General features: G+C 31.9%; 1 protein-coding gene across 2 annotated transcripts in view; it reads right to left on the bottom strand.

The window, feature by feature from the left end:
• The window catches only part of LOC143045777 (wings apart-like protein homolog), a 31,373-nt gene extending 6,924 nt beyond the window's left edge, over nucleotides 1–24,449 (bottom strand). Inside the window, exons 1-12 of one of the 2 annotated variants that reach the window (XM_076218525.1) lie at nucleotides 24,350–24,449; nucleotides 19,038–20,685; nucleotides 17,373–17,456; nucleotides 13,891–14,079; nucleotides 11,574–11,710; nucleotides 10,984–11,095; nucleotides 9,214–9,462; nucleotides 8,447–8,558; nucleotides 7,791–7,894; nucleotides 4,929–5,005; nucleotides 1,179–1,321; nucleotides 20–135 (exon numbers count right to left, since the gene is read on the bottom strand). In XM_076218525.1, the coding sequence (XP_076074640.1) occupies nucleotides 20–135; nucleotides 1,179–1,321; nucleotides 4,929–5,005; nucleotides 7,791–7,894; nucleotides 8,447–8,558; nucleotides 9,214–9,462; nucleotides 10,984–11,095; nucleotides 11,574–11,710; nucleotides 13,891–14,079; nucleotides 17,373–17,456; nucleotides 19,038–20,678 (2,964 nt within the window). In that variant the 5' untranslated portion in view covers nucleotides 20,679–20,685; nucleotides 24,350–24,449. The remainder of the gene's footprint in view (nucleotides 1–19; nucleotides 136–1,178; nucleotides 1,322–4,928; nucleotides 5,006–7,790; nucleotides 7,895–8,446; nucleotides 8,559–9,213; nucleotides 9,463–10,983; nucleotides 11,096–11,573; nucleotides 11,711–13,890; nucleotides 14,080–17,372; nucleotides 17,457–19,037; nucleotides 20,686–24,349) is intronic. The other variant, XM_076218526.1, reaches the window with a different exon arrangement.
• Between the last annotated feature and the right edge of the window lie 326 nt (nucleotides 24,450–24,775).

The raw sequence follows: 24,775 nt of genomic DNA, 5'->3' as shown, positions 1-24,775 counted from the left end.
GGAATAGATAGATACTTACAAGTATAAGGATATCATATCTGAGATCTTGTGGGACATACTGTGGAGTCTGTAAGATGGCTGTTAATACTGTACTTATGAAGTCCTCTTGCTCTCCAACTTTTGTACAGGCAAATTCTGTGGTAAAAGACATACAATATAGATGGCTTTGTAACCAGTGAACTATAAAATTACAATTCATCTATTATTATTCCTCCCCCCAAAAAAACATAAAAAAATATAAAACTGTACATGACTGATATTAACTCATATTATTTACTTTTATGATCCGCTGTTGGGCAATTTATTATGACTGTACATTACAGTACATTATGGAGGGAAGTAATGCCCTTTACTGTCAGGCTTCAAATGGGCATTGTTGGCTACCGTTACCGTCAAATTGGTTAAAATTTTACCGTGATTCCTTAAATCCTTATCTTAATCTGTCAGGTCTCAAATTATTATCCTTATTTTTGGAAAAAATTAACATGATTCAAAATCAAGCAATCATAAGAAAGGGTACATTTTATCGTTATCCACCAAAAATTACTGAAAACGATAATTGGCCATCATTTTTACCATTATTCTTCATGAAGGTACCCACCTTACGACTCTGATTATAGAATTAAATGTCATATAAATGAATTTCATTGAATTGTAAACTGAAGGGACCCACTCACAAACAACTGAGGGGGAGAGCACAAAAATTCATTACCCTATCCAGATATTCCCCATTTTGTACCACAATCATAAAGCTATTTCAAATAAGAAAACTTAAAATCTTTTTGATCTAAAAAAAATTTACAAAGGAAGGTTAACAATGTTATTCAATATGAAAGCTTTTCTGACTAGCAAAAGAACCAAAAGGCAGAAGAATTGAAACAATGGACGCCATATGTTCCAGCAAGCATTCTTTTAGTGAGGAATATATTTGGTGCATCCTTTTCTTTAATTATTTAAAGTTAAGTGTTAATCTGTTCACATAAAAGATGTGAGAATGCAAATAGAAACACATTTCTTATACACATAGTCAGGACCAAATACTGAAAAAAATATTATTAATTGTAGTGTTCATGTTTCAAAATCAATCTATATGTCTGATATAAATATTATTAATTGTAATGTCCATGTATATCTGATATATATATATATATATATATATATATATATATAAGATTTACCATTTTCATGAGTTAGATTGAGTAGCACTGAGAGGATTGCTAGTATACTTTTATACACAACATATCCATAGGACTCCTTGTCTAGTTTCGGTCCATCTGGTAATGGATAAATGGGTAAAAACTTCTGACAGATTTCTAGTGCTCTGGAAAACAAAGATGTAACAATTAAGATGAAAGTATCGAAATAAAACAAAGCAACGATAAATTTAATAACCTTAGCTGCGGAACCGTAGCTCTTAAGTCCTTATCCAATTTAGGACTATTTCATAGAGCTACAGATTTGTTCGGAATTGCGACCCAGGTTCAGGTCGCACTTATTTCCCAATAATTATTGTTTATAATCCATGCAAAGCTTGTCAATATATATAGTTCGTTTTGTTAGATATTTTTCTATGATATGACATACCAATTTATGTTTGGATATTCATTTCCTTGACACTATTATCAAATTATTTCCATTTGTATACATTCTCCACTTATTTTGTTAGGCCATATTGAATCTCGTGGTGACGTCATGAAAATCAAGAAAAGATAACTCAAATATCCTCGATCTCCTATGTTGGAGGTGAGGAACGCCTACGAAAAACAAGAACAGATAACTCTTATAGAAAAACATGTGTTGGTTTGTCTACTTATTTCTAAGCGAGAATCGAGTGTTTATAAGACTTTACAATATTTATTCATACTGAATATTTAAATTGCTAGAAAGAATTATTATTTCCGTTGGTATCTAACTTTAATTAAACGTACTTTCATTCAAAAAGTCATAAAAATAGGGCCAAAATTAAAAATATGTTTGTTTCCCCTCCCCCCAACCGGGTCAAAAATAAGCCCCCGGGTCAAAAAATTATTTTCCACAAAAAAAATCGTAATTATTTTTTTCCTGAAAATAATTTGTTTCCATTTTTGGAAATTGCTTGAAAGCAGAAGGATTGATAATCTAAATAAATACACTCAAATTGAGCACAAACAACTGATAAGTGGCCTGGACTGGACAAGTCAAACCATTCATGTGACCATGCTATGACAATCACATCCAGTTAAAAAAAAAAAAAAAAAGAACCTGCCTTCCTGGTCTGTTTACAAAGGGTAGACCCGGGGGAGGGGAAACAGACATTCTTTTAAATGTGGCCTAAAATAAAAGACAACGTAAACAAACTAACACGTGCTTTCCTATAAGAGTTATCTTTTCTTGTTTTTCGTGACGTCACCATGAGGTTCAATATGGCCTAACAAAATAAATGGAGAATGTATACAAATGGAAATAATTAGATAAGGTCACACCAATTTAATTTCTTGTTCTACGGATTTTTGAACTCCAAAACATGGGGCGAGCGAGCGATTTGAAAATTTTTTTTTTAATAAAAAAATATTTAATTTGTAAATTTTTGAGGCAAAACTTGAAAAGTAAAGGCGAGCGATTATAATTTTTTTTTGTAAACATAAAATAGTAGGTTTTGACAATATTAAAACTTGATTTATCACTTGTACTTTGACATTTCTTTAATTTCTGAAGTATTTTTTCCCTGTTCACCAAGAAATAATTAAATCTGGTCTATGTATGTGTGACTGACAATGAGACAATTCTCCATCCAAGTTATAATCAGTTTGGGGGCAACCCCTTAATGTTATAAATATTCCTTTTAGATGTTTTATGAGGGATCAATACAAGTTATAATATATTTGTTTGTACAAAAGGGCTCATATTTTCTGAAAGAACTATATATCTATCTGTTATTAAATAGTCAAAACATGTCCAAGAATTTTGTAATATTCCTGGATTTTAACCATGTTAAATTAACACATTTACATTAACAGTTTAATATTATTCAAAATAAGTGGACCCCTCTTATAGAAAAAGTTGTTTAAAATATGACTAACTCTCCTCTTTTTGAGTACAAAATTCTAAGTTTTCAAAGGTTTTGTATAGAAGAACTATACAAATCCTTGGTGTTTCTATTTTCTTTTCTACATCAGTAAAATGACCCCTTGTCTGAGGGAGGGTTGTCCTCAACCTGATAATAACAAACACAGGTCAAAGTACGGCCTTTAACACAGGGCTTTGATACAGACCAAACAGCAAGCTATAAAGGACCCCAAAATTATTAGCGTATACAATTAGAATAGGAAAACCAACGATCTAATTTATAAATCCAAATGGGAAAATACCAATGAACAACATCAACAAACGATAACTGCTGAACGACAGGCCCCTGAATCAATCAGGACAGGTGCATAAACATCCAGCGGCTATGGATAGTTTTGTTTCGCCAGCATACAATATAATTGCAGTTGAAGGCAAATCCTTCAGAAGTTCTTTGTACTTTATTCTAACAACGAACATTTTTTGATAGGGAATATAAGTAAGGGGGAAAGAAACCAACTTTTGTTCTTTACAGGTATTTCTGCTGTTATAAATTTATATCGAGCACTCCCACTTTGGATAAATAGGTTTCATGCTGAAAAAAATATTCTCACAGATATTTACACAGTGTGGTGGGGTGCTTTTATGTTTAAAATCGTTATATACAGGTTAGACTGTGATTTTAAAAACAAATGTTGATATCTTTTTATAATATTTACAAAAAAAAAAAAGGAGCGGGAAATGGACATGATAACATTTCCGGATGCTGGAAGCGGGAATATAAAAAAATTAAAATATTCTGTCTTGAAAAAAATAGGTGCAGTCGGGTCCGTCGAACAAGGAATCAAATTGGTGTGGCCTAATAGTGTCAAGGAAATGAATATTCAAACATAAATAGGTACGTAATATCCATAGCTCTATGGTCTGCAAATAGTCAAAAAATAGCATAAGGACCTAAGAGCTACGGTCCGCAGCTATAATAACCTCTGTTGGATACTATTTCTTAAATCTTATTCAAGAAATTAAAACTGCAATTTTTGTTTGGTTTTAAATTTCACTAAAACCAAAATCATAGTTTAAAGAGAGGATGACTTAAGGGCATACGATACAGTTACAGGGAATGTAATGATGTTGCTAACGTAAAATGTTATTTTCGCGACGTCAAACTCTGACATATCGGGGAAAAGATGCATTTTTCGACTGATTTTTATCATTCAAACTGATTTAATTTGAAAACGAGTGCATGGACCCCTATTTTTTAAAACAGCAATTTGTTTCATTTTGCAAGGAGATTATGTGACCCAAATTTTATAAAACTGTAAATAGCGCAATTTTTTTAATTTTGATAAGCATGCAGCAAAAAATTACGTTTTTTACTCTATTCATGAACATTTGATAAATATAGAGTTATTTCGGAATAAAAAGTGCATAATTTTTAATGATACTTATAAAATACAGAAATTACCGATTATTTAACAAAAAACATTTTGTGTTTATCTTTTAAAACAAAAAAGTTATGTCTTTCTTTCGAAAAAGAAAATACGGACACAAATTTGAATTTTGAGCAAATATACAAAATTTCGAACTCATTTTACTCAAAAAGTAGCACATGAAGGTATATTTTTTATTACATATTTGATTTAATGAGGTAAAAAATAGCCTATATGCAAATTTTCATCAACTTGTAAATACAGGTTCAATACTGTATCGTATGCCCTTAAGGGTATGAATACTGGCATGTTAAACTGACAAAATGTTACTAGTTTAACAGGAAAATGTTCAAATATTTGGTGTTATAATTATAATTGTAGGACTTGTAAGTCAGTTAAAAAACTGAGTCGAATATTCAAAAATCAAAATCTGTAAACTTTTATCTGAATGCTAACCTGCAACAAGATGAACCAATAATTCCTGATTTGTATGACATTAAATATGTCTGATTCTCTGTGTTCACAAATATCACCTGAAAAACAAAAGTTTTCTGTTAAATCAAGTGCATGTTGTTTAAAAATACCACCAGACATTCATAAACAAGTGAAACTGCGAGCTACTGCTCACTGATGATACCCCCGCCGCAAGTGGATAATATTAATAGTGTAAAAATATGCAAGTGTTCGGTAAACAGGAAGTTGTCAAGTGATGAATCTGAAAACGCATCACACGGTATAGCTGGCTTATATAAATCCTGAAACCAAATTTCAGAAATCCTTGTATTGTAGTTCCTGAGAAAAATGTGACGAAAATTTTCAACTTGGCTATCATGTGTAAAATCATACAAGTGTTCGGTAAACAGGAAGTTGTCGAGTGATGAATCTGAAAACGCATCACACGGTATAGCTGACTTATATAAATCCTGAAACCAAATTTCAGAAATCCTTGTATTGTAGTTGCTGAGAAAAATGTGACGAAAATTTTCAACTTGGCTATCATGTGTAAAATCATACAAGTGTTCGGTAAACAGGAAGTTGTCAAGTGATGAATCTGAAAACGCATCACACGGTATGGCTAACATATATAAATGTTGATACCAAATTACAGAAAGGGTGGATGTGTAGTTCCTGAGAAAAATGTGACGAAAGTTTCATGGGACGGACTGACTGACGGACTGATGGACGGACTGACGGACGGACTGACAGACAGAGGTAAAACAGTATACCCCCCCTTTTTTAAAGCGGGGGAATAATTATAAATCATTTGTTAAAATTTAATAGAATGAAATTCAAAACAGTGTGGCTGTGGCCATTGATTGACACGTTAAATTCATCCATTGACTGGGACAATTAAGGTGAACGTTTGTATGTAACGACCACTGCTCACTATGTACTTTTTAAAGACACTTAAACTATGGGGTCACCAAAGGTTCTCAACACCTTAATAAAGTAATTCGAAAAATTAATCGGAAATAACTATTATCAATTATATAAATCAAAACATAAAGGTTATTCCTGATTAATTTTTCGAATTATTTTATAATTAAAGGCGTTAAGAAACCTTTGGTGACCCCACAGTTTAAATGTCTATCGCAGGTACGTCATGAACAGTGGTCGTTAAAGACAAACGTTCACTAAATTGTCCCAGTCAATGGATGAATTTAATGTGTCAATCAATGGCCACAGCCACACTGTTTTGAATTTCATTCTATTTTTTAATGTACCTAAATTAAATCACGGTTTTCAATAGATACCATATATAAGAAAACAAGAATGTGTCCCAAGTACACGGATGCCACATCCGCACTATCATTTTCTATGTTCAGTGGACCGCGAAAATGGGATAAAATCTCTAATTTGGTATTAAAATAAGAAAACTCATATTATAGGGAACATGTTTGCTAAGTTTCAAGTTGATTGGACTTAAAACTTCATCAAAAACTACCTCGAAAAAAAACTTTAACCTGAAGCAGGACAGACGAACGGACAGACAGACGAACAGACCAGAAAACATAATGCCCATAAAAATGGGGCATAAAAATAACCAATAGTTCAGTACGAGGATTTAACAACAGACATTATCAGGGCTCACTCTTCTAAATAATCGTAGTCAGAAGTGACATTTCTTTTTGTAACTGAATGTGAGAAGTGGTGACACTTGAAGAGAAGTGTGTTTGCTCCAACCATATGTTTGATTTTTACAATTTCTAATATGATATATTTGTTATAACAAATAGAATCTAATAAATTTTCTATGCACATGTATTAAATGCATATTCTTTACTGTTCAACAGCCCTAAATTAGCTGCTAGTATTTGTCTGCAAAATTTCAGTAAAGAAATAACTAATTTAAAATTGTTATCCTCAGATTTTTTGTTATCAGCTGAAATAGATAGTAGTTAACTGCTACCAATTGCTTCATCCAATTTTTCACAGATTGTTCAATATGTGATTTAGATATAACACATTTTTCAAACCTCATTGGAAATATTTCTTAACAAGAATGTGTCCAAAGTACACGGATGCCCCACTCCCACTATCATTTTCCATGTTCAATGGACCGTGAAATTGGATAAAAAATATAATTAGGCATAAAATTAGAAAGATAATATCATAGGGAACATTTGTACTAAGTTTCAAGTTGATTGGACTTCAACTTCATCAAAAACTACCTTGACCAAAAACTTTAACCTGAAACATGCACTTTCATTTTCTATGTTCAGTGGACCGTGAAATTGGGGTCAAAAGTTTAATTTGGCTTAAAAATTAGAAAGATCATATCATAAGGAACATGTGTACTAAGTTTCAAGTTGATTGGACTTGAACTTCATCAAAAACTACCTTGACCAAAAACTTTAACCTGAAGCGGGACAGACGGACGAACGAATGAACAGACGAACGAACGAACACACAGACCAGAAAACATAATGCCCCTTTACTATCGTAGGTGGGGCATAAAAATGAAGAGGAGTTGCAACCATCAAATGCAGATTTATACTGCAAATAGCATTTTCCATGGAACTTCTCTGAGGTGCTAGTAAAAACTGCATTTATGACAATCAAATGCCACTTAATGGAGACAACTCTTAAAATCCAATGCAGTCATTCCTGAATCAAACATTTTTTTTCTCAATGAACATGTGGGATTATTTTACACAATGTCATTTTTTGCAAAATAAAAGTTGTTACAAAATTTTTAAATATGTCAACTATTAAATATGACTGTAGTAAAGGATGACAAGACTAATATGGCTGTATTTTTTTTAGATTGTAAGTAGTTAGTTTTAACATTTTTAAAAGAAAGAAAGTGTTCCCTACATTTTCCAATACTCGTAAACATCTGTCTGTTTTCTTAATATTTTCTAGAGTACTATCATACAGTAAAGTTGTATCATCTCCTATGGCCTGAATACAGGAACAAACTGGAAAATAAAACAACAAGTAATACATAATGTCTCGTCCATAAAAAAAAATCAAACCATTTCACTGAAAGATTTCACGTATCAACTATTGTTGTGTGAAGAAGGCTGCTCAGATTTTGCAATATGATATCTTGACAACATTACTCCTTCAAAGTCTTTCTCAAGTCTATTTAAGGTTTCAAGCTTACATATCAAATTAACCCTGCCACATTCTTTATGTGCATGTTCTAAGTCATAAACCTTAAATTCACTAGTTTTCTTTTTTGCTGTCTGTCATATTTGTTTTTTGTCATAAATTGGGTCTTTTGTTTTTATCTTAAATTGTTTTACATATTGTCCTGTGAATGCATTTGATACCTGAGTAGATTGTATATATTTTGCTCATTGTTGACAGCTGTATGGTGACCTATTGTTTTGACTCTGGTGGATAGTTGTAATTCATACATCTCCCTTTTTATAATTAATATAAATTGAGTGTCCATAGGACACAAATAATTACCTCTCTATCATTTAACATTATAAAGGGCCATAACTGCCCTTAATTATATTTACCTGTATCTACAATATGATCTAAAGCACCAAGTGTTCTTAATTCTTCCTTAAACCATTCTCCAGCTCCCCGTGATGTCAGACTTAGTAATGACTCCATTGCAAGGTTACCAGTCTGAAAAAATAAACAGAGCTTCATCTTCCTGTTTTTAAGCAATTTTTAAGCCTCAGACTTACACAGTTCTAATTCCCTCCTCTTCTCAATTGAAACCTATTGAGTGATCAAACTTAATTTTAGATTGTATTAGATTTCTGGTCAACTTTTAACTAAATCTTATAAAAAGTATACCTTGATAAAAAAAAAAATCTTTCTCTTTTTAACTTATAAATACAATAGGAATCTATAGTTTATTTAGAGGAGTAGCTTTTTAGTTCTAGATCCTTTCCATAATATGACTCATCAAAAAGACACTCACTATATATATCCATGGCTACATGCATTTAATTTATACAAGTGAAACTCAAAAAACTCTTTTAGATCATTGTTTTTCTATGTGTTTTTTTTTTAAACAATTGAGGGCTGTTCAATAAAAATAAACATAAGAACGAGGGAGCGCACTTTGATATCCAATCTATGGATGCATGTTTTGGAACAGTAAAAGAGTAAGAAAATAATAATATAGCCTCTATAGATGTTTATCTAAACTTCAAAGTCCCTCCCTTAAATACAATGTATGTTTTGATTTAACAATCTTTTTGAAGATCTGTCCCATTTTGATTTCAGAAATGCTCCATTGAAAATTAATATTTCCTTCTTTCATTTGACTTACAGAAACACTTTCAAGATCAGTTTGGTTTTCTTTCCCTTCTTCCTTCTGTAACTGGAAATAAACTTCCTTAGCACGTTCAATATTTCTGTTTAGGGCTCGTTTCCCTGCAGCGGTCATTCCTCCATCATTGTTCTGGTTATCGACCTCCATAAGTCTTAACATCAAATTTAGACTAGACTTGTCTAGATCCATGTTTAATCTGTCTCGACTCAACATAAACATCATCAAAGCTGTACATAAGGCTAAACTCTGTAAAATTTTGAGGGAAAATATAATATTCTTCATCAAAAAATGTGCCCTGATCATAATTTAAATATATGTTTTGTTTACTTCAGACTTTAAATTGTTAACAATATAAAAGCATAATCCAGTGGCGGATCCAGAAATTTTCAAAAGTGAAGGCCCACTGACTACCTAAGAGGGGGCCCGTTTCCTTCATGATTCCCTATATAATCAACCAAATTTTTTTCTCAAAAGGGGGGGCCCCTGACCCCCTGAAAAACCCAAAATCAAAATAGGTAAATTTCAATAAAATACTGCTGAAAATATCAAATGTGGAAAATAGGTAAAATTTTAAAAAATATTCTCAAAATATGAAAAATTCAATAAGTTTTCCATTTGTAACAATAACAATAGTGACACCACCAAATTTCGAACATATTTGTAATATGTGATAAAAAGCATTGCGTATTAGTTTCATAACATTTGGTTGAGGCAAACTTCAGTTAGAGAACGGAAATGAAAAATTCATCAATTTTTCCATTTGTAAAGTGGCGAAACTCTAGAATGGTTATAGTGATGCCACCAAAATTGAAACTTGATTTGTGTGTTTTGTTTAAAGCAGTCTGTAAAAGTTTTATAACATTTGGTTGAGGCAAACTAAAGTTAGAAAAGGAAATGCCAAAAATTCAGCAATTTTTATGTTTATAAAGGGGCATAACTTAAGAACGGTAAAAGTAACACCATCCATATTCAAACTAGATCTGCATTATGTGGTATTCTGACAGCAATGTGTGTAAGTTTCATAAAACTTAGTTGAGGTAAACTTAAGTTCGAGAACAGAAATGATAATTTCAGCAATTTTTCCATTTGTAAAGAGCATAACTCTAGAAATGTTATATTGCACCACCATAATTCTAACTTGATCTGTGTTTTATAGTAATAAGCAATGTGTATACCTTCCATAACATTTCGTTGAGGCAAACTTAAGTTAGAGAACAGAAACCAACTTTGGGACGTATTGACGGACAACATTAAAACTTAGTGCCCCCCCCCCCCCCCTAAAAATCAGGTGGACATCTTAATGTCTGTTTAAGCATTCTAGAGATGGAGTATGAATGTTAAGTTGCTTAGATCTTAACCTAAATAAAACAGAACTGAGGGACAATTTCTTTTGTTTGATCACTTGCTGATTTTTAATCATTTATGCTACATCATGTCCTAGCTAGCCCAAAATAGAGGGACAACTAGCCCTACTCTGCCCTTTCTGTGCACCCTATACCCCTTTAGTCCTGGCCTACACATTTTTATTTTCTAGAGAAAAATTAATATTTTTCAGAGCAAAAGAATAATTTTAACTCCTGGAAAAAGCTTTTTACAACCCAAATATACTTAAAACCACCATAATATAACAATTTATCTTTTTTTTTTACCATCATGATCAATTAGTTAGTCTAAAGACTATTATATCCCCTAATAAAATCTTAACACTGTGCCTCTCTGCCCTTAATTCCAAACAAGAACATTGCCCTAGACTGGTATCTTACTTACAGGGTCAGAACCAGCATCCTGTAGACTACCAAATATAACAGTCACAGTACCATGGGCCCTCAGATGCATTCTAAATGATGCAGATATACACTTCTGTGCTAGTCCAATACAGCTGAAAATATAAAAATCATCTCAGTGAAAAAGAGCATCTCAATTCAGGAGAGATATATGTTCTTTATACAATCATACTTTTAATAGAGTTTTTTTCTTGTTCTAATAATAATTCTGAATATGAGACAGTATGTAACTTTAAGTTTAAACAGGACTGATATTGTTGAAAATAAAAATTGATATATTTAGGGTGTCCAAAGCCCTTCTTATCTCCATCAGGAAAACTCAAACCACAAAATTGAAAGCTAAGGATGTATACATACTTCAATACTATGCTATATGATCAAAAGGACTTTAAAATAATATTTAAATCTACAAAAGTTAAATCTGCATGAGGAAGATGGAACCTTAGCTTCTTGTCATTTCTAAATTAATCAACAGGATTTTTTTATGAAAAGTATAAAGGCAAATAGGACAAACTCATTGAACTTGGTGTCATAGGAGAAAAGATATAAAGCTGCAGGGTGTTTTCCACTAACCTTAGACATCTTGTAGACATAGGTTCTCCTTCTTTTAAACCTGCTAACAAATATTCAATATCATCAGCAAACTCCTGTGTTTCTCCATGTTCCTGCACTTCATGAGCTTCTTTTACATTCTTTACGACAGTATAAAGCTGTAATCAATAGTTAAAATATGTTAATTAAAGAAAAACTAATCAATTGGACGTCTAATGATTTGAATTTATTTGGTGGTGGATTTATGGCCCAATACTTTTATTAATTTTTTTTGTAACAAACATTTTTATAAAGCAAGTTTTATAAAGCTTGAGGGAAATTTTGTGCCTGTTCCAAGTCAGGAGCCTTTGGCCTTTGTTAGTCTTGTATGATTTTTAATTTTAGTTCATTTATATGTTTTGGAGTTAAATAACTTAATTATGACGTCCATTATCACTGAACTAGTACAAATTTTTGTTCAGGTGAAGCACACCACTGGTTGTAGTTCTTTTCTTTTTGAAGACCCATGGTGGCCTTTGGCTGTTTTCTATATTTGATCAGGTTGTTCTCTTAGAAACATTCCCCATTTCCACTCTCAATTTTACATATTTCTCCAAATTTTTTTCTGATCTTTTTTTAGAAATATTGTCCAATAAAAGCCAAAAAGTGAGCATACTATATAACAATATCATGTGCTTCTACATTCTGAAGGTGGCTCGTGGGTACAAAAATTTCAGTAAAAAATTGAACCTTTATTTTTTCATTACAAATTTTATTTATTACACTATTAGTTATTACTTTATGATATGGAAAAAAATCGATTCGGTTTGGCCCCAGATGACTTTTAAAATGTTTATATCATTGAAAAAGCTCCAAATTATCTCCCTTTGGTGCAAAAATGCCATTTTTTGGCATTAAATTTGAAATATCTCTTTTAACTCAACAGTGACCTATATTTTTTATTATTGTTTTCATATAAGCTGTACATAAACTAAATAATTGTAAAATTTAAGTGATTTCTGTATTTAGGTTATTTTTTTATTTCGATATTACCTCTATTTCTCCTATTAGTTCAACAGAATAAGGACATTAACAAAAATGTACGCTTCTTCCGGAGGCAGATTGTGAGCTTAAATGAACGGTGACCCCATTTTTTTATTTCATTTTTCTTTTAAGTATATGATAAAGTTCATTTATAAAAAAATATAGCGAAATCCTATATTAGAAAAATAAATTGATTTATACCCAGGAGCCCCCTTAATACAAAATAAATCTTTGTTTCAATTGAACTACTTACATAACATGATGATACAAATAGTTTATTTTTGTGTTTCTTATGTACATAAACAGGGAAATAATTAAAACATGTGTGCAAATCTTTGTGTTTCTTATGTAATTGAACACAAAAATAGTTGTAACCATATGTGTACCTCTTTGAGTTCTTTATGTACATGAACAGAGAAATAATTATAAGTGTACCTCTGTGTTCTTTATGTACATGAACAGAGAAATAATTATAGGTGTACCTCTTTGTGTTCTTTATGTATATGAACAAAGAAATAATTATAGGTGTACCTCTTTTTGTTCTTTATGTACATGAACAGAGAAATAATTATAGGTGTACCTCTTTTTGTTCTTTATGTACATGAACAGAGAAATAATTATAAGTGTACCTCTTTTTGTTCTTTATGTACATGAACAGAGAAATAATTATAAGTGTACCTCTTTTTGTTCTTTATGTACATGAACAGAGAAATAATTATAAGTGTACCTCTTTGTGTTCTTTATGTACATGAACAGAGAAATAATTATAAGTGTACCTCTTTGTGTTCTTTATGTACATGAACAGAGAAATAATTATAAGTGTACCTCTTTTTGTTCTTTATGTACATGAACAGAGAAATAATTATAAGTGTACCTCTTTGTGTTCTTTATGTACATGAACAGAGAAATAATTATAAGTGTACCTCTTTGTGTTCTTTATGTACATGAACAGAGAAATAATTATAAGTGTACCTCTTTGTGTTCTTTATGTACATGAACAGAGAAATAATTATAAGTGAACCTCTCTGTGTTCTTTATGTACATGAACAGAGAAATAATTATAAGTGTACTGCTTTGCGTTCTTTATGTACATGAACAGAGAAATAATTATAAGTGTACCTCTTTGTGTTCTTTATGTACATGAACAGAGAAATAATTATAAGTGTACCTCTTTGTGTTTTTTATGTACATGAACAGAGAAATAATTATAAGTGTACCTCTTTTTGTTCTTTATGTACATGAACAGAGAAATAATTATAAGTTTACCTCTTTGTGTTCTTTATGTACATGAACAGAGAAATAATTATAAGTGTACCTCTTTGTGTTCTTTATGTACATGAACAGAGGTGTAAGCATCATCACCATCTCTGTTGCCCCAGTGTACAGCTCTGACTAGGTGTGGCATCTCTGCAGGGGAACCCTCTCTTGATGATGTTGGCTTCTTAGCTGTTTTACTTGGGGGTGCTGGTGTAAGCTTTGGTGGTCCGTCAGCCTCACGCTTTTTCTGCAAATACAAAAATACTGTTATAAAATTTGGTTTCAGTATTTCAGGTACAATGATGCATGACTTTCAATATAAATAAACATATAAAGATTCAGGTAAGTGATACATAGTTGAGATAGTATATGAAGAAGGCTGAGTATTATATATATATTGTATATGTTTATATTGATCAAAAGAAAATATCACAATTCCAGAGAAGTAACTGATCAGTCTTTGGAAGAATAAATACATGAAAAAGTGAAAATTTCATAGAATATTTAAATCAAGAATAAGAATGTTAAAATATATTCAACAAGTGTCCAAACACATTTATTCATGAATGCACATAGCACGCAAATGAATTTTCAGTTTTATTAAGCACTGAGTTGCATATTTCTAATATATAAATCCATGTATTAATTTTTACTTCTTACAATGACTTATAATGCATATAAGATTAAGATAATATCTTTTCCTATACATCTCACAATCAGTAAAAAAAAATGTGAACATTTTTAGTATTTATCAAATTACTTTAAATTTTCTGAAGAATGAAATTTAACTACATAGATGTTTTTATTTTGGATAAACCTTTGTCAGTTTTTGTGTACTCATTTTATCCTTCAAAATTTAACTTCATGGTAACAACCTGTAAATAAAACTGACTATTACTTGAATTCAGTCTTATGATTTTGAAGAGATATACCTTTTAGAAAACTTGAAAATTCACTGATTTTAATTTTCTATTGATTGATCACTATGTTTAATCTGATCTGTTTATAGGATCTTGCAATCTTTTCTCAAGATTGATAAATAAAGTTTAATAAAGATACAGGTATGTTGGGCCAACATTAAAAATATCTTTGTTTCCCCTCACCCGACTGAGGTTGTTAGGGTATGGGTAGGTAGGTAGGCAAATCATTTTATTTTATTCCTTGATATGGTTTTCTATATTGAATTTGTATAAAATTCAACAGGTAAGGCTCAAGTCAAGAAAAGTGGGGTATTCCCTGTATTCTAATTCAGTGTACACCCCAGTTTTCTGGTGTTAAAACAAAACATTATACAGGAACCTCCTTTTCTCCTATTCATTTAATGTAATGAAATCTACAAAAGCGCATATTCTACTTGTGATAACAATGCTTAATGATAGCAAGTGTTTTTTTAGTTAAAAAATCAAGTTTATTTCAAGTCAAATTTGATGCATAACTCACAACAAAACAATTCCTTTGTTCACCAATTCATACCTTAATCATCAATTATGAGATGACAAAAAGATACATGTATGTTAATCACTTGGGAATTAAAATTCAATGAATACAAATTTTCAATAGAAGTGAACACATTAAGGTAGCACAATACAAAGATTTTGTTACTCCCAATCAGACAACTTTAAACTGATGTAATTCATTTCATTGATTGGGGATGAAAAATCTTTGTATTGTGCTACCTTAATTTAGTTATGTTCAGTTACACCTGGATCATGCAGCTTGGTCAATTGATTCCTAAACAAAGATTTGTATGTTTTTTTCGAGTTCTAGAAGAAACACGGCTTCACTTTATATTCATGTTTTGTATTTCCTAAAATACTTTTAATAAGTATTTCAAATTCTACGGATGCAGTTATAACGTTAAAACGTGCCCTTTTGTAATGTTCATGCCATAAATTGAATAAGGAAATCCCATTTAAACTGTTTTTTTTTTTACACCAGAAAACAGGGACGTTCCCTGAAAGCAGGGAATACATGTATCCCACATTTCCTGACTTGTGCCCAACCTGTTCAAAGACAAAGTAAGTAGATAGATTTTAAAGCACGATTCAGGAACAGAGGTTAGATACAAAACAAATTAAGATGCACTCAGCGGGTTGAAAGATGCTTCAGACTTTTTTATATTTTCAAAAAATATCACCCTTGCACACAAATCGTGTGGCTTTGTTTCCTTGATTCCGAATCATGTAGACGCTTCCTTGCAAAAATGCCTTGATTTGAAACGCTCGTTGACTACAGCATCATAAAGGTATCACAAAAAACCAACGATCGTTGACTACAGCATCGGAAAGATAACACCAATAACCAACATAACAAAAAAAAAAAAATGGACAAGAATGGCCAATAAAATTTTTCGGGTCGTGGTGATTTTACCGGGTCGGTCGTGTGAGGGGAAACAAACAATATTTTATTTTTGGCCCTGTTATGTTCAAAATGCTAATGTATTCAACATGATTTTTTTTTTATTGGAGTTATGTTTTCTGATAGATTTTTTTTATCACTTAAATGGAAAAGAAAATGTCATTAAACAAATTTGAAAAACATGGAACAGCATATAAAACATGACAGAAATGCATACATATAAGCAATCATTAGGAATACTTTATAGTCATTAGTAAAATGCTGTACATGTGTAGTTTTACATAAATGGTACATATATAACTTGTAAAAATGTGAAAGTCTAAAATGGACAGAAAAAAGTTCAAACAATGCAGCTTAATACTAATCTCAGAGAGCAAGGCAATCACAAATGTCTACTAATTTCAAGAAATAAAGAATAAAAGCTTATGCAAAAATTAATGTTCTTGTGTTAGCAGAGAAATAAACCACAACATTAAATTTTCTAAATACTTTTTCTAAATCAATGTAATTGGAAATACATAAACAGGTAAAAGAAAATAATTGTTATATATTATATCCATGCATGATATAAACATTTAAAATCATCATGCAACTTTACAAAAAACTCTTATTTGTTGGCTCATAAAAAGTTAATCTAGAAGCAATCAACTTCAAACTATGGCCTAAAACTACATATTTTATATAATTTGGTGTTAAAAGATACATCATTTTAACTAAAATATTGAGCTGAAGGGAAGAAAATCAAGTAAATCTTGATGGAAAAAGGGCAAGTATCAAATGGTAAGAGAAGCCCTTGCTTTAAAAAAAAAACATATATTGCAAAAAACATTAGATCCCTTATATTGATCACTTTTAACATACCGGTAATTCCTGAGTTATTTCTATAATAAAACTACTTTTCATTATATCTTCATATTAAAACAATTATACAATAGTGTCCAGAATAACCTTTTCAGAAAGATGAAATCCATTTAACTTATGTACATGTAATTTCATGCACTGAACAAGATGTGGCTGTGCTAGAGGATAACCATTTGTTTAAGTAATAAACATGATAAAAAACAAAATATAGAATACAGCTTTACATTTATCACCCTCCCCTGGTCTAATTTCCATAATATTTTATTTTTCTATTCTGAACACCACTGATAACACTAAAAAGCCAAGCAAAGCAGTATGCACATTTTTTTGTGTTGTTACCCGCTCCTCTTCATCTATATCTGCCTGCCATGTGGACCTCACATTATACACTGCCTTCGACGGGGACTGAAATATACAGTAGAATATCAGTTCTATAAGACTGAAATACATGTACAGAGTAAAATCTAATGTTATAGACAGTCTTCAACAAACTGAAATTTAGAGTAAGATCTCATGTTATAGACAGAATTCAACATGGACTGAAACAAAGAGGAAAATTTCATGTATGTATTTCATTTTATGTCTCAACACTAGCAGGGTTTCCCCTGGGTCAATTATTTTTTTCGCCACCTCTTTCGCCAAAACAATATATTTTTCGCCACTTTATTATTTTTTTCGCCATATGACACAAATATATCTTTCTTTTGAATTCCCCTCCTTCAAACCTAAATAAGATTACTTTGCCCCATTGCTTTCTAAGATTACTTTCTAAACCTATTCTTACGGTCTGTATTGTAATAAATAAAAATACTAAACATTTACCTTATAAAAAAAAAAAGAACTGTATAGGGAAAATTGATTATATTTTGAACAACTTTAAAAGAAGGGGACCACTTATTTTTGAAATTAAAGAAGATATAAATCCTGGAATATAATCTTGGTTACATGAAAATGTCACAGTTCTTTGGGAAAGTTTTAAAAAAAATAATAACATGTGTCCTTTTGTACTATGAAGTGTTTTTTTACAACAAAACAAAAGACTGAAAAGTTTTTTTATCACTTGACATTGATCCCTCATGTAAGGTGTAGTCATAACATTGAAGGGTTATTTTTATTCGAGGGGTTGTTCCCAACCTTTTGAATAAATTTCTTTATAGAGACAGTTTTCTTTTCTATACCATCGCCAATACATGTGTAAGTACAACTATGCTTGAAACATGTGTGTCACTGAAACGACTTGAAAGTAAATGTACCCACTCCAATCAATTATCAATATCAAAGTTAAATGATAAAGTTTTAAATTAGAGACCTTTCTTGCTTTTGAACATTATCCTTCATAGGCAAGTTTTCTTTTCTGGACTATCATTAAAAGAAGGAGAAGAGTCGTCAAAATTTTGCTTCAAACACGTGCGTCGCAAAGTCACGTTAATAGATCCTTTAAGTGACATGTAACGAACGCCATTCTACCATATCATTTTCTCATTACAATCAAAACCTTTATTAATTAGTCCTTTGATTATTGATTTTCTGTCAAAATCTTAACGAGTTCAAGGTGAATTCCGATTATTGTCTGACCAGGTAAAGACCGAGAAATCCGAAAAAAGTAAACAAACAAGATGGTTGAAAATAAATCGTTTTATATATTTCTTTCGCCAAATTCTTTCGCCAATGACGAATTTTAATCGCCACAATTATTATTTTTTCGCAAATTGCGAAAATGGCGACCGCCAGCGGAAACCCTGAACACTAGAATATTTCAACATGCCATCTTATAACTTTTAGATAGAAATATGAACAGTAATATAAAAGATCACCAAAGCCTGATGCAACCAAATATTGTAATATTTATGAATAATATTTTGTCATCTAACAAAATTGGTTTTAAATTTCCCTTTCCCTATACATATACCTTGCTTAAGAGACCAATGTTTGTTATATACATATTTATTTATATATTTACAGTGATTAAAATGTTGTCAGTATTACCTTCTGAAGTGTTGGCTTTTTCTGAAGTTCTGCCACTCTTGCATTCTTGGATCGGAATATTTTCTTCACCTTGACTGGTTCCTTGGATTTAGCTGAGTCTTGTGAACTATCTAAAGATCCCTGACTACTGGACATGATATCTTGTGAACTACTCAGGTCTTCCATTGGACTGTCACAAGTTTCTTGGGACTCCTGAGAACTCTGTATTGGGGTAGGTTCCTGTGAAATTTCCATACTTTCAGCTTGTTGTCCTACAATATCAGGCATTTCAGACTCTTCACCATCATCAAAACCAAATGAATTCTCAGCAGGATTTTGCTGTATGTTTTCAATTTCTGCTATAACTTCGTTCTGTAACGGTGGAGGTGGTGTCTCTTCTTTAACTGGTGAATCTTCACGCTTGATTTCTTCTTCAGGAAGGTTTCTATTTTTACTTTTAAATATTCTATTGACTCTAACAGCTGAACCCCCTGAACCTGAAGATGATTTTGTCTTCCTGCTGAAGGACCTAGGAGGAACAGGGTCGGCTGAAGTAAAGTTATCAGAATTTTCTTCTGTCAAGTCAAACGCTGAGTTAGTATTTTTATTCAGGGTCTGTATCTCTTGTTTTGCCAAAATTGCTGCCTCAGCTAAGTTTGATACCTGATTGAAGCTGGACACAGGATCTTCCTGACTGGCTTTTGGACCTCTAGGCTTTTCTTTCAGATAACTTTTCAGTCCTGGAACAGGAGGAACCTTTGGGGAACAAACCACAATGACTGTGGAACCCTTGCCATGTTTGATCTCTGATTTTTGTAGAACTTTACTGTTATTGAGTCTTCCTACAGGGTCATCATTATTTGGGGTGTACTTGAACTGACTATAAACAGCAGGATCCATGTAATGACTTCTGAAGTTTAGAACAGTTAACCCTTCTTCACTGTCTTCTTCTGAATGTAAAACATGAGTTTTACTAGTGATCATTCTGGGAACATTACCTTCTTTACGCCTTGTGTATGTTCGTGTAGTTTTCTTTTTACTATTTTGGTCTGCAAACGGGTCCTCTATTTCTCTTTCAGGAGAATCAGAAAACACATCCCTTCTCTGTGGCCTTCCTTGAACTGTATTTTCTTCTTTGGTAACTGCCACAGACTGATCACCTGATTCTTGGTCATCATCGCCCCCTTTTTTCCTACGTGAATATGTACGTACAGGTCGTCTAGAAAAATTAGACAAAGGAATTTCATCTTCCTCCTCTTCTGTTCTTTCCTCTATATTCTCAGAATTATCAACAATTTGCTCTTGTCCTTTATGTGATACCTTTAGATTAGGGATAGCAGGACGTCCTAATCCACTCCCTGAGTTTGAAGTTGGAGGGGGTGGTAAAACAGGGGCCTGAACAACTTCTTTTTTCACTGTCTCACCATCTTCAAAATCAAAAGAGAAAGGATCTGCAGATTCTGTCTCTATTTTGACTTTTTTACATGTGACTTCAAATGGATCATCTTCTCTTAAACGACTGAATGAAGTCTTGCCCCACTTAGTCTGTGATGTTGACCTGTTCGCTGCTGAATTTGGTTTAAGAGCATCATCAAATGCTTTACTCTGAGCAGCTTCTCTGTTGGCCTTACCATAGGTTTTAACAGCAGATTTGGTAGCCATGTTGTATCTAAAATATAAGTATATAAAAACATGAATATTGAATTTCAAAGTTCATTCAAGCCTGGAAAATTAATCATTAAAAATCAAATTCAGATTGAAACTAATTATTGTTTTTTTTAGTTTTTCAGTAAAATATTCAGAAGTTTACTTTTTTGCATAACAGATTCAGTTCTTCATTATCCACTATAATCCCTAAGTTCAAGTATGTATGAAGTTAATAAAAATACCAAACATTTCCACAGAACACACACAAAACATGTGAAATACGACTTTTCACACACAATAAGGATAGACTTCATGAGCATTTGCTGCCACATTCATGTCCACACGTTTCTTTGAAATTATCAAGTTGAAAAATAACGTACATGTACTGAAAAGAATTTGGCATAATTAAAAAGTAACACAGGAAACAAACAATTATCTGATTGGGGAAAATCCTCATAAATGGGTACCACCTTATTTTGGGGTAAAAATTGTATTCATTTATTATACTTTACATATATTTAATTTATACATACAATTCTAGTGGGTAACATGTTATCACGTGACATGGAATAATTCAGCTAATTTTCATTTAATTGCAAGGAAGGACGAATAAGCCTAAAAATTCATAACAGCTGAGAATAACCCTATTAATCACTGGCAAGTATTTATTACATAAGTTATCTCCCATGAAAGAGATGTCACAGACGTAATTAAATAAAAGGGCAAAGTTTACTGGAAGCCCATCGATCAAGAGAATAAGAAATAAGAATTTGGCAGATCATCTTGTGCCGATGATATCTCTCATAAATGGTCCTTTGCCGTGTTTATACTGTACAAATCATTGGTTGTACAAACAAGAATTCTAAGACACTAATGTATTTTTGAACATAAACTTTGTATGTCTACTGACTAAAGTAAGTAAGTGCTCTTAGTGATTCAAAATCCCCTTCCACTGTTAGTTTGGTATAATAAAACAATTGTGGCCCCTTAGAAGCGATGAATGTCAAAATTGTCAAACCTTCAAAATTATTATACTTAAACTTCTTGTGTTAACAGTTTTAGATGTTCACCTTGTCTATGGATCATTACTGAAAATTATACCCAACAATTGAAAATAGAGTATCATTTTACAATGAGAAAAAAATTAACAGCAAAAATATCTTGAAATCAAAAGTTACATCACCGAAAATTAATATATGTTCAGGGGAGTATCAGGTTCGTTTGCGCCCAATACACTTTCGCACCCTACACGTTCACACCTTGCATGTTCACACCCAAGGTCTGTTCGCATACAATTCCAGTTGAATAATTAGAAAATCAAGTTTGTTGTTTTTAATTGATTTGATGTAAATACTGCCATGACTGCATGTATTTAGCTTGGTATGAGTAAACAAATTGAGGATTTTAAATGAAAAACACTAAAAGATTTTAACTGCTTGGCTCCTTTGATCTGAAACAATGAAACAAAAAAAATCATAGTAATGCACTAACCAAAACATGCTTAAAATTTATTCAACACAAAAAAATACCTTGTTATAGTCTCAATTTATTTTTAAACAATGAAATAAAAGTTAGCAATACACTTAAGTTAACCAAAAAAAGATTAAGATTTATTCAACACAAAAAACATGTTGTCTTAATTTAATTTAGGACAATGACAACAAATATACTTCAGGGCTCAAGCTACCAGGCGACTTGGGCGAAGTCGCTGCTTCCCTGACCGTCACTTCGCTTTCCCCGACCCCCAATGCGAAAACAAGTCGCCCTGTGCTCTGAAGCTTCCGTCATCGGACATTTTCAGTTTTTACAAAGTTGATGAAACATCAATTTTTTTATTGATAATTACAGAAATTTAGACATAAACGATTCATTATTCTAAGAAAAGAGGTTGGAGCATTGTCTTTGCAGTGTGTAGCAGGTTATTTGATAAAAATACAACTTTTTATCACTTCGTGCATTTCCGCAAGTTCCAGTGCTTGTTATTTGAAAACGTACATCAACCTAAATTTCGGCAGCAATATAAGTTTGTTACTTCATTTAAACATGATAAAAGTTGCCTCCAGTAAATGTTCAATCCATTTATTGCATTAAAAACGTCATGTTCCTTTCCAAATGACTTGTCAAACATCGTTTATTTTTGTAAATTTTCTTTTCGTCCGCCATTGACAGATTTCTAAACTACGGATCTGAACCGGACTGGCTATGACCGAAAAACCGTACTTTTACAATAATTACTATGGACGCACGGATGGAACAGCTGACAGAAGAATATTGATCCCAAAGGGGAAAATTACGTATTCCACACGCATTAACAGACTTTTGGTTACATCTAATTGATAGGTCATATAATTCCCTATATTTTTATGGATTGTTTCAAAGTTGCTTAACTCTGAGACTATTAATTATATTATGGCCCAGCTTAATAACTTTTATATTTTTTTATGAGAAACACTGAATTTCATACACGAGATAGATTTGAATTAAATTGTAATTGATATATTATATTTTCTTAACATTTTTTAAAATAAAAAAAAAATTTTTTAGTGCTAGATATTAAATATTTAGTTGGTAGTTTCTCACAAGAACCTTAGTAAAACTTAAACAACTTTTAATTTGAAATGCTACTTTAATTGTATACTCAGATATGAATTGAATAATATAAAAAGAACATTATTTACATATGACCCTTTATACTATAGTAAAATCCAAACATTGTAGCGCACCGCGCGAATGAGCACTTCTCTTTCAAATCTCACCACTTCTCCCTATCAGTTTCAAAAAGAGAAGTCACTTCTCCCTTTAATTCTGAAGTAGTGTGAGCCCTGATACTTATAGGAATACACTGACTTGCCAAAACTTGATTACAAAGTTTTAAACACAAAACCAATAAAAATTGGATGCGAACGTGTAAGGTGTGAAAGTGAAAGGGGGCGAACGGACCCGGATTCGTTTAGGGGTATAATACCAATACACCTTATTGCTATTTAGAAATCTGTCCTGCTTGACCAGAGAATCGGACCCTTCTAAACTATTGACGTCCTTCCACAATCACTTTTCCATTGTGGGCGTCAGATAATTTGTATTTATTATATCAAAATTTTAATGGAACCTTTGAGATGTACAGTTTTGGCAAACAAATAGGTATTTGCAATACATAATTTGTTTCCCAATCCACTATAAATATGTTTAAAGCTAAGTGGTGATAATATCCAACTTGAATATTAACAGCTGTAGACTAGTCCACATTCATCTTGACAAAATACCTAAATAGTTGTTGTAGTAAAGGTAAAAGATTTTTTTAATGTATGAATTATGCACAAACAACATGCCAGGCCATATGCCATGATCTGGATTTGAAAAATATAAATTATAATTTATACGCAATACAACAAGATCTTAGTTGATCCTGATGTAGCTGCGAGGAACTATATAATCGTCAATTATTTGTTTTTTACAGAAAGTAGTTTAATATCTCAAAAAAATAACTCTAAACTAGACATAAATCAATGGGCATCTCTATCAGAAAAGGCGAAAAAAGATTGATCATTTTGAGGAGGTAAGATAACTCGTACAAGAGAAAGATTGCGTTCATTCGTCCATCTGAGAACGTGTCGCGCCAAATTCTTTGAGTAAAATGTTGCGTAAATGCATAATATTGTAATGAAAAACTCCCATTTTCAATTCACCTGTTAAAAACAAATCTGCATGATATACAAACACAATCGGCAGCTATCGCCTGTACAGCGCCATTTTGAAAATTCTAACAATAACAGTTGTACGCAGGCGCACTCTCATCGCACTTGTCTTTCAGGACAGATTTTACAGGCATTGTTTCGTAAATCAAAGGGGAAATAACTTTAAAAATAGTTCAACTAATCTGTAAGTGTTATTTCCCTTTGACCCATTTTTTTTTCCAATTACCTGCACATTATTAAATAATGATTAAAAGCACTACTGTAAATAATTAAAGCAACATTTAGAACAACATACTCATGAATTGGTAATATATTAAATTTTATCCATGGAATGGAAATCATTTTTTTTTTAGATATTTGTCCTTTAAAAGAAAGAGTCACATGTAAAATATGTTATCTGTAAATATTCGTTGACAT

Source organism: Mytilus galloprovincialis, chromosome 9 (assembly GCF_965363235.1).
Source record: "Mytilus galloprovincialis chromosome 9, xbMytGall1.hap1.1, whole genome shotgun sequence".
Lineage (NCBI taxonomy): Eukaryota > Metazoa > Mollusca > Bivalvia > Mytilida > Mytilidae > Mytilus > Mytilus galloprovincialis.
The sequence above is the reverse complement of the archived record's forward strand: the minus strand, read 5'-3'. Positions and strand labels throughout refer to the sequence as shown.